Source organism: Colobus angolensis, unplaced genomic scaffold (assembly GCF_000951035.1).
Source record: "Colobus angolensis palliatus isolate OR3802 unplaced genomic scaffold, Cang.pa_1.0 Scaffold150, whole genome shotgun sequence".
Lineage (NCBI taxonomy): Eukaryota > Metazoa > Chordata > Mammalia > Primates > Cercopithecidae > Colobus > Colobus angolensis.
Genome location: NW_012114600.1, coordinates 7,082,903 through 7,094,099, shown reverse-complemented (window position 1 = coordinate 7,094,099; position 11,197 = coordinate 7,082,903). Strand labels below are relative to the sequence as shown.

The 11,197-nt window shown below is 37.3% G+C and overlaps 1 protein-coding gene across 1 annotated transcript in view; it reads left to right on the top strand.

Annotated features, from left to right (window-relative positions):
• MUC19 (mucin 19, oligomeric) overlaps positions 1-11,197 on the top strand; it is a 199,138-nt gene that overhangs the window by 181,293 nt on the left and 6,648 nt on the right. Inside the window, 9 exon segments of the mRNA XM_011936117.1 lie at positions 4,151-4,201; positions 4,469-4,522; positions 5,097-5,138; positions 6,202-6,255; positions 7,320-7,373; positions 7,790-7,840; positions 8,127-8,180; positions 8,350-8,397; positions 10,370-10,399. Coding sequence (XP_011791507.1) covers positions 4,151-4,201; positions 4,469-4,522; positions 5,097-5,138; positions 6,202-6,255; positions 7,320-7,373; positions 7,790-7,840; positions 8,127-8,180; positions 8,350-8,397; positions 10,370-10,399 — 438 coding nt within the window.

The window sequence follows — 11,197 nt, the reverse complement described above, 5'->3', positions numbered from 1 at the left end:
ACTGTGTTGAATATGAGTGGGGAAAGTTGGCATCCTTGTCTTGTTCCAGTTCTCAAGGGGAATGCTTCCAACTTTTGCCAATTCAGTATGATATTGGCTGCAGATTTGTCATAGATGACTCTTATTATTTGGAGGTATGTTCCTTCAGTACCTAGTGTTTTATGGGTATTTAACATACAGGGATATTCAATATTATCAAAAGCCTTTTCTGCATCTATTGAGATGATCATGTGGTTTTTGTTTTTAGCTTTATATGGTAAATCACATTTATTGGTACATACATTTGTGTATGTTGACCCAACCTTGCATCCCAGGGATAAAGCCTACTTGATCATGGTGGATTAGCTTTTTGATATGTTGCTGGATTTAGTTGGCTAGTATTTTGTTGAGAATTTTTGCATCTATGTTCATCAAGATCATTGTCTTGAAATTTTCTTTTTTTGTCGTGTCTCCATTAGGTTTTGGTATCAGAATGATGCTGGCTTCATAGAGTGAGTTAGGGAGGAATTTTTCCTTCTAAATTTTTTGGAATAGTTTCATTAGGAATGGTACCAGCTCTTCTTTATTCATCTGGTAGTATGTATCTGTGAATCTGTCTGGTCCTGGGCTTTTTCTGGTTGGTAGGCTTTTGATTGCTGATTCAATTTCAGAACTCTTTATTGGTCTGTCTAGGAATTTAATTTCTTCCTGGTTCAATCTTGGGAGGTTATATGTTTCCAGGAATTTATTCATTTCTTCCAGGTTTTCTAGTTTGTATGCATAGATGCGTTTGTGGTAGTTTCTGGGAGTTTTTTTTTTTTGTAATTATGTGGAGTCTGGTAATATTTCCTTTGTCATTTCTGATTGTGTTTATTTGGATCCTCTTTATTAGTCTAGATGGCAGTCTATCAATTTTACTTATTCTTTCAAGAAACAAACTGCTAGATTCATTAATATTTTGTATGGTTTTTCACATCTTAATTTTTTTTCAGTTCAGCTGTGATTTTTGTTGTTTCTTGTCTTCTGCTAGTTTTGAGGTTGCTTTGGTTTTGTTTCTCTAGTACCTGTAGTTGTGATGTTAGGTTGTTACTTTGAGATCTTTCTAACAGTTTGATGCGGGCATTTGGTGCTATAAACTTCCCTCTTAACACTGCTTTAGCTGTGACCCAGAGATTCTGGTATGCTGTATCTTTGAAAAATATGGAATGCCTCATGAATTTTTGTGTCATCCTTAAAGCAGGGCCATGTTAATATTCACTGTATCATTCCAATTTTAGTATATGTGCTGCTGAAGTGAGCACAAGAATTTCTTTGTTCATTTTCTGCCCTGATGATCTACCTAATGCGTCAGTAGGGTGTTGGAGTCCCCCACTATTACTGTGCAGCTGTCTTTTCGCAGGTCTAGGAGTACTTGCATTATGAATCTGGATATCCCAATGCTGGGTGCGTATATGTCTAGAATAGTTAATTTGTCTTCTTGAATCGAACACTTTATCACTATGTAATGCCCTTCTTTGTCCTTTTTTGCTGTTGTTGGTTTAAAGTCTGTTTTATCTAAGAATAGCAACTTCTGATCTTTTTTGTTTTCCTTTTGCATCATAGATCCTTGTTTCTTTATTTTAACTCTGTGGGTATAATTACATGTGAGATGGAGCTCTTAAAGACAGCAGATGGACGGGTCTTGTTTTTTGTTTGTTTTTGTTTTTTCCAACTTGCCACTCCACACCAGCTTTTTAGATGTGATTTTTATGAAACTAAGAATGATGTGTTATTCTGAATCTTTTATCCATCTTGCCTTCATATGGTCAGCTGGAGTTTTCAGGAGCCTAGAAAACGCCATATCTTGGTTAGCAAAGATCTTTAATTTTCCCATCTTGGACTTCTATTGCATATTAAACCTATTCTCATGGGCTTATTCTCATGAATAAGGTTCCAATAAATTTACTTTAAAAAAATCACCCCACACTTCCAAGAAGTCCCTATTGAAACATGAGGGAGCCACACCACAGGAAGTAAAACTGATGAGCAAAGGAAAAGCACTGCTTTCCAAAGTATTTAACCACAGCAAAGGGGCTCCAGAATGACAGTTTTGCCACAGTTGGTTTTGGGAGATGAGAAAGCCTGGGAGAAAATGTGGTTTTTGTTTTTCTTTGCATAGAGAAGCCCTTGGATGGCTTATAAGAAATGTGCATTTTTCCAAGTCTATGCTATTTTCTGGGTTAAAAAAAAGTCATTACTATGGTCTTTCTCTCTCTCTTTCTCTCTGTTTTACTATCTTTCCCTCAATTTCATTTTCATTTCAAATTCCCTGGAATATCTTCTTTCATCACACTTGCTGGAAATTTCAACAGGGATTAGTCAAAGTTACAAAAGAAAGCTGTCTATGAGTACTTCAGGCAAAAGGCCATCTCTTCTTTGAGAATATGTCTTCTACTATAACATGAAATATTTTCCAGATTTCAAACTTAAGTCATCTCAACTTTTTCCTCTACTACCAGGAAGTACAACTTAATTACTAAATATAATACCACTACTAGAAATTAATTACAGAGGATTTCATTAATTACTAGTGAAATTTAGGCCCTGACAGGAGATGATAAAACTTTTTATTTGAAGACTTACTGAAGTCCGTTGAAGGTGGTCATATTAATGCTGTGGAATACCCTGGACTAAAGATTTAATTAGGGACATCATTGTTAGGACATAGCTTCCCAGAAGTAGATACCTAAATGGGGACAGGAATCTTTCTAGGTAAAATATTTCCACACTTGTCTTTGCTCATACTACTGTCATATCAAACAAAGCCACCACTAAGATTTCCAGGCTGGATAAATAAAAGATGACTGAAATAAACTTAAGGCATCTTGGGTGTCTTTTGTTTACTTCAAAAAATGATGGAAAAGAATATTTTCTCTTTTCTATTCAAATGTCTGGGGGATATAAAACAGTATGGAATTTTCAGGGAACTATAATACAATAATACAATATACTTGTGGAACGCAACCCAGATGTTGAGAGAGCATGGAAAGAGGGAATGTTGGGAAGTTTTTGGAGCTTCTAGATTACAAAGTTGGGACAGAAATATCATGAAATGAAGAAAAAAAATCACTCATCAATTCTGTATTCTATGAGACTATTATAATATTGGGCTCAATTATAACACCAAAAATTAAAACATTGATTCATGGGCAATGAGAAGGGATTTTTAAATAGGTTAATTATCATGCCCAGGTTGTATTTTTTGGGAATATTAATTAGTCACAGGTAGAAGATTGATATGAAAGAGAGTAAGAGTAAGGGTGGAGGTATGTTGTATAGTTTGAAATCTCTTGGAAATGACAGATGGTTAGGGACTGAAATAAGCTAGTCATAAGGGGATGCAGAGGCAGAAAGAGTGTACAATATGTTAGCCAGTTAGAATCAACAAGTGTGGCTGAGGAGATAAAGGAGAGGAATAAATTTAGCTGACTCCTAGTTCATGATTTGAGTGCTTGGGTGGATAGATGATGGTGCCATCTACCAAGTTTGTGAATATACTAGAGGAAATAAAAATAATATTTGATAGGTGATACAATAAGATCTGATTTTGATCATTTGAATTCAAATTACTCTGAGGTTTCCAGGTAGTGATGTCCAGAAGAGTTGATGAAGGTGACTGGGGCCCAGACGAGAAGCCTGTACTGGGATAGAGATTTGTCAGTGATTTGCTTACAAATAATATTTGAAACTATGGGTACTGATGAGTTATTTAGGGTTACATTAGCCCTAAATAACCCACTGTGTGTTATTCACATACAGGGAGAAGAGAAAACAGACAAAGAGAGTTCCTTGGGCTCTCCAGGACATAAAGGGTGGACATAGGCAAAGAGCCTGAAAGGGAGAGGAGTTCTGGTTTAGCAATTTCCAATGTGTTTGACTTCGCACTGTGTACTGAAGTACTGGGATATACCATGTTATACCAGGAGACCATATTGCCTCTAATTTTGGGATTCAGAATCTCTAACAGGATCAGCCAGAATTTTCTGGGGACATATTTTTTAATATTTCATTTTCTCAGAGAACCTAGCCTCATAGTTATGAAACTTTGAAAGTAGAAAGTAGAAGGGGGGAAACTCTCTTGAAAGAATTAAAATATTAAGATTCTCTGTCCTTTTCATTTTTCAATCTTTAGGGATCACCAACATAATTTCAGGGAGAAGCCAACCTACTGAAAGTAAAACAGGTGAGCATGGGGAATTGAAAAAGGTGAGGATGGGAAAGGCCCTCGTTCATCATGCTAACTTGGAAAACAAGGATCCCAGAGGACTGAAGCTAACCAAAATGAACACTATAAAACAGGGAAAACCATGTTGAGTTTACCTCTTGGGAAAGGAATCCTGGAGAAGGAATGCATTGTCTCACAGAAACACATGGATTTGTTCTAAACCATGATTTCTATCCTATAAGACACTGCTCATATTACCCCTCTTCCTTCTCCTTCTCATCCAAGGCTACACTGTGATAGGCTCTGGGACAACAGCCTTACCTGGAGGTTTCAGAACAGGTAAGTCAAGTAGTAAAAGGAATTCTCCTTTAAACGGCTCTTAGTTAAGCGGTGTAATTGGATTTTGTTCACAGCTCAATGGATGGATACCCCATTCTTAATGATGTTCTTATTTCACATTGCATGCCTGTATCAAAACATCTCATGTACCCCATAAGTATATACATCTACTATGTATGCACAAACATTAAAAACATTAATAAAAATAGTAAATTATCTCATAACATCATCTATTGCCATATCATTTTCATGTTGACAAACTCTCCATCTTTTCCACTTTTCTTAAGTTGCTCTTACAGAGGCCACAACTTTTAAAGGTTATGTTGGAACCACTGAAGCAGAAATTTCATCAGGTGAGTTTTTTCACATTTTGGATTCTCCACGATTTTTCCATTTGAGTTTACTACATACAGATTTTGAATGAAAATGAATGTGGCTGGAAAGTGGTTGCTTTCCCTTTAATAAGAGATCATGAGACCAACCTAGATCAATTCTCTGATTTTTCCAAGATATATTGTAGATGTATTAATAATTATCTAGACACATCCTTTCTTTACTCTCTTTGTCTTGTCAGGCAATACCCCAGGATCAACAGGAGTCACCAGCAGCCAAGAAGGTGAGATTACTATAATGGATGCAGGTAATTGTGCTGATTAAGGCTTTGATTTAGATATTTAACCTTTGATCACAAGTTTACACACACTTTGTTTTCTGGTTTTCTTTCTCTGGAGTACTTGTTCCTTTTCTTACATTTACTGTAGGAAATTTTTACTGGAGGTAAATCATGTGCATATAAGAAACACATTCTCAAATTTAGTAATTGAAGTCTGGATGATTCTAGATCTAGAGAAATGAGATATATGAGGCAATTGTGACTTTCCTCTCCCATATTTCCCTTGAACATACAATTATGAAAGAGTCAATTGGAAAACATGCCAGGCTTAGCATTTAGTGCAAGAAAACTTGTTAAATTGTTTTCTGTTGCTTCAGAGAAACCAGGTTATGTGGAAAAGCCATACATTTCTGATGATGGGAAAGGCATTGTGTCCTTCCCTCTTATTACAGGCACCACTGAGGTAGCCTCTAGCATAATTATTTCTGGAAGTTCAAACACAGGTATGTAAATATTTAGTAGGTAGCTACAAGAACCTAAGGCTAGAAAACTAAGATCCCTTCTGTGGAACTGACTGTAGCATCCACACATCAATTCCTACCTCATTCTTCTTTGCCTTTCTTAGGGTTAAACGAGTGTCTGTCAGTGGTTAAATCTGTTTAACTCCACTGGGTTCTCATTAATGACTCCTATCCATTGCTTCAGCATAGGGAAATACTGGGGCTAAAGATAAGACTCAGGAAGTCCCATTAGGGTATTTACCTTTCCTAGCCATCTATGGTTGTTTCCTTGTTTTGGGGTTTCTCAGGCTCATGCCAGAGTCCCCAGGTCAGGCTGTGAAGGCACACAGGGCACCACTAAAGGAGAGAGCAGACACTGAAATCCATGAATTCTCATCTGCCCAGAGGAGTTATTTGTGTGTCTGTAATTCACAAGGTGCCCTGTGGGCTAGCTGCAGCACTGGCCCAGAATGTCATCTGATTTGCTTTCTCTTCCTCATGTTGATCTCTGAGGATAGGAATAAGGGCTGTGGCTGATATGAATTTGCCCTCATTTTCCTTTGCAGACACCACTGTAGTATCAAACGGAATCACTGGAATCCCAGAAACTTCCATCGCAGGTAATATAAATTATTGTCTCAAATGAAGATTATATGCTCAACATTTCTGTGTCTTTAACACCAAAGTAAATACTGTTTACAAAGTCAATACAGATAGGCAATATTTATTTCTTTGAATGAATGTCACACTTCAACTGTAAAATAAAATTGTACCAGATGTAGTTAAACAGGCAAAGAAGACCTTGTTCAAGACTATTACAATGAGTGTCAAAACCATTGCAATAGGGGAGAGAGACTGAACTCAGCTCCGATAAAGCAAAAGGCAGGAGAATTGTTTAGTGCTTGGCTAAGCTAGTGGAAAAGTAATGAAGAATGTTTGACGTATATGATTAGGCCATCTGTGTTTGGTAATTGGCACTTAATCAGGTCAAAGTTAGGCCCCTGCCCTCCCACAGAGATTGGGAGATAGAGGCATTATTTTTCCTGATAATTATATTTCAAAAGAGTGGCTGTCAGGTCCTTGAGAAAGATATTTATGAATTGTAAGATTGACAAGAGAGTGGGAGAAGAATTACATCTCAAAGGGACAGAGGAAGAATTTAAAAGTAAGGCAAGTTATCTAAAGTAAATAAGAAAAGGGAGGTTAAGAGCCAATAGCTAGGAACAAACCTGTCTAAAATGTAGTTAAGCTAAGGGCAACATTAGGTCTCTCATTTTCTCACTTTTTCCCACTCTCTCCCTCCAAAGTTAATACAGGAGAACCAAGAAACCAAGTTACATGAAATAAGAGTTAAGCTTGAGAAAAGCTCTTGTCATTTAGAGAAGGGGCACCAGAAATGAAACACGTATAAAGTGTGAGAAAAGCTCTCATCACTTAGAGAAAGGGAACCCAGAAGAGAAACATATATCAGGGTCAAAGAAGAATCTTCACTTCACCTCTGTGAACAAGGGATTGCTACAATAGGAAGTTCTTAGTGTTTCCACAGCGGGGGCGTGAGCTAGCATTAGTAGGTGTGTTAGTATATTCCAACTGCTTTGAGACTCTTGTTCCATGTGGAGGTGTCTTAAGTAAATGCTCTTCTGAGATCAGAAAAAGTGTATTGCTCTTCCCTTGCTCATTTTAGGTCCTTCCAAGGAAGCATCTGACGAAACCGCTGCTCCTGGACCTCCGACCACAGGTAAGTCAAATAGTAATAAATACATTTGTCTCGGTGGCCCCTCAGAAGACAGGATAGCTTATCTGCAGTTCTTACAGAAGTAAAGAGTAGAATGATGGTTACCAGTGGTTGGGGTAGTTGTATATAAGGGGAGGGGTATGGTGAGGAGATGTTGGTGAAAGGATACAAGATTTCATTTAGACAGGAGGAGTAAATTCAAGAGATCTATTGCACAAAATTGTGACTGTAGTTAATAATATATTCTTGAAAAGTGCTAAGAGAGTGGCATAATGTAGTTCTTCAGAACATCATGTACAAAATACATAGTTTTATCTGTCCATCTAAAACATGAAGAATAAAACATTTTTTTTAAAATGAAGTTAAGCTCTACCTTCTCCAGTCCCCTGTACTCACCACTTTTGTTCCTTTTTAAGCAGTCACTGCTTCCACAGGAGTCAAAATAACTTCTGGAACTGGAGTGCAAACAGGTGAGTATTCAGTGTGGCTTTGATTATACATAAGAAGTTGAGTTAGGAGGAGAGGGGTAGGAGAGAAGTGAAAGACCGAGGCCAGGATGATGGCATTCAACTTCATCTTAGAACACAACTTTGAAATTCCACTAAGGATACCTTTTTTTTTTTCCCTCTGGGAGTTTTTGGTTTAGGTTTTCACTGGGGCTCCCCTCCTAAAGGCTTCTTCATGCAGATTGAGAATTCTGAGCAGGGGATTATGAAGGGTGCTAGTCCTAAAATATCTTATATTTCCTTTTGCGAGGCTCCACCTTGGTTCCATCTGGAGTGCCAACAAGACCACAAGTATCCCAGTCAGGTAAAATCAGATGACCCAAATGAACTGGAATAAATTGTCTGTTCCACACAAAGTTTTCCCTGAGTATGAATTTGTGCCATCATTTGGGCATGTACATAAACACAAACTTGATATGTGTAGGTTATTCTAATTTTTAAAATCACTATACCATCCATTTATTTCCTCTCAGAAACCACTGTCGTGGCAACCAGAGAAGTAGAAACTGAAAATAAAACAGGTCAGTATAGGAAAAGCCCTAATTTCTTTGTTACTATGTCAACTAATATTTCTTTAGTACCTTATGTGTGCTAAACTCTCTAGCAGACAGTAAAAGCAAAAACATCAGCAGGATGCAGCACTTGCCATTTTTTATTCTGTGTGTGTGGGAGGAAGAGATTATTTTGGGCACAGATAGTATATATTTAGTGATACCCAAAATATGCACAAAATATGTGGTTCCGAGGGTGGAGTAAGAGTAGTGTTAACTTCTGCTTATTAATTGGTAGTGTGGAGTAAAGGCATGAGAAATGGCATGATTGAGTTTAAAATTGGCATGGATGGGGAGGGTATTCCTGCCAAACAGCCCTGGAAAAGATAAAGATATAAGACCTCATGGGGGGGTTCAAGAATCAACCAGATGTTGGCAATGACTGCATAAGGTTCAGGAAGGAAATGAGAACAAAAACGTAAGTAGAGGAAATTTTATGAAGAACCAAACTTCAACAAGGCTTTATCCTTATAGTAATGGGATACCATTAAGGATTTGATCAAGAGTCTGACATGATCAGATAGGTGAGAAATTACTGTGATACAAATGTGGTGATTAGGAGACTGTTCTCTATGGCTCCTTTTACAAATATCTCCAACGAACGCTTGCAATCCTGGTCAGGGAATATTTTCTCTTGTATTTATGGCTAATTGATCTTTTTTCTCTCCTGTTGCTGGTTTCTGTTACTTTGCTAAGCATCCATAATTAGTACCTGGCTTAGCCTCCCTATGTAAAGAGTTGGAAACATTTGATTACCCAAATTTCCATACCTTTAATTCATTTTGTAATCTATATTTTGGGCCTATTAGTTGTTGGGATCACTTTACCTAAACATGTAGAAATTTTAAGTTCTCTTCAAATATTCTGTTGCTCCTAGGTCAGCCTTTTTCTTGGTAGGTTGAGATACACACACACACACACACACACACATATACACATATACACACATATGTATACATATACGTGTGTGTATGTGTGTGTGTGAATATATATATACACACACACACACATATATCTATACCTACCCCGATCAAGAAAAATGTGTGTGTGTGTGTGAGATATATATATATATATAAAAATATATATATTTAAATGGAGTCTTGCTCTGTTGTCCAGGCTGGAGTGCAATGGCGTGATCTCGGCTCACTGCAAGCTCTGTCTCTTGGGTTCAAGTGATTATCCTGCCTCAGCCTCCCTGGTTGCTGGGACTACAGACAAGCACCACCATACCCATCTACTTTTTGTATTTTTAGTAGAAATGGAGTTTCACCATGTTGGCCAGGCTGGTCTCAAACTCCTGGCCTCAAGTGATCTGCCCACCTCGGCCTCACAAAGTGCTGCAATAACAGGCATGAGCCACTGCGACTGGCCAGATTGCATAAAATATTCATTTTGTTTTTAGAAGTTTTGGAATAGAATTTGAAATTTATGAGTCAATTGTTGGATTGACCAAAATATATGATGTGTAAAGGCTAAAAAAATACATATTGCGAGTTTAAAGCATTTGTTGGGGGAGAAGATAGAGCAAAATTGAAGTATTTCAAGAAGATAAGGAGAATAAAGGTTTTTAAATGACTAAAACTGGGTAATTAATACTCATACTGTAGCAGAATTATTATTTTCCCTTTTTAAATCTCTTTTTTTGTCCTATTCATTAGAACTGCCTTCAAAAAATTTTGAAGAGTTTACCTTGATGTTTTCTCCTTTTGATACTTATATTTTTCTCTCATTAAAATATGAGGTCCAAAGGAAACACTGTACAATGGAATTTCAAATGCAGCGAGGAGCAGGAGGGGGAGATAGATGGGAATATATCTATTTGTAAGACTAGCTATGTAGACAATTGTTTTCAGCAATAGAATAATGAATTAGGTAACTATACTTGCCACAATACTATTCCAGTAACTTCAGAGACTAACTTAAGGTTCCTGTCTTTACACAGAATGTCTAGCCTCACTTCCACCAGCTCCAGGTAAGAGTACCACGACTTCAGAATTGCTCTGCATTAGTGGCTCCTCTCGTCAATCAAATTTCAGAGGTCTTGCTAATAAAAGTCACCAGCCATGGAAATGCTATAAAATAGGAAAACATGTATTGGATTAACTTAGCTTTTATTCACCTAATAGTGAGTAATAGTTCATTTCCTCCTTCACAAACCAATGAAACCAAACCAAACAAATACACCTTGTTACTTAGATCAAAACAAGGTTTACCTACTAAATGTTTCATATAATTATGATACCTTAACCAGAATATTGTCACTTGATAGTGAGCATCTTTTTAAACTAGATAATTTCAACTTGAGGAATGAGCTATAGTAGAAAAAATTCCATTTAGCCAGAGTTAAGTAATTTTAAGGAACTTTACCACCCCACCATTCTCAAGACAATGTGATGTGCTTTGTAGCAGGTAAACAAAATTACTAAAAAATATGCAGCCATAAAAAAAGGATGAGTTCATGTCCTTTGTAGGGACATGGATGAAGCTGGAAACCATCATTCTGAGCAAACTATCGCAAGGACAAAAAACAAAACACTACATGTTCTCACTCATAGGTGGGAATTGAACAATGAGAACACTTGGACACAGGAAGGGGAACATCACACACCGGGGCCTGTCGTGGGGTGGCAGGGGGGGGAAGGGATAGCATTAGGAGATATACCTAACGTAAATGACGAGTTAATGGGTGCAGCACACCAACATGGCACATGTATACATATGTAATAAACCTGCACGTTGTGCACATGTACCCTAGAACTTAAAGTATAAA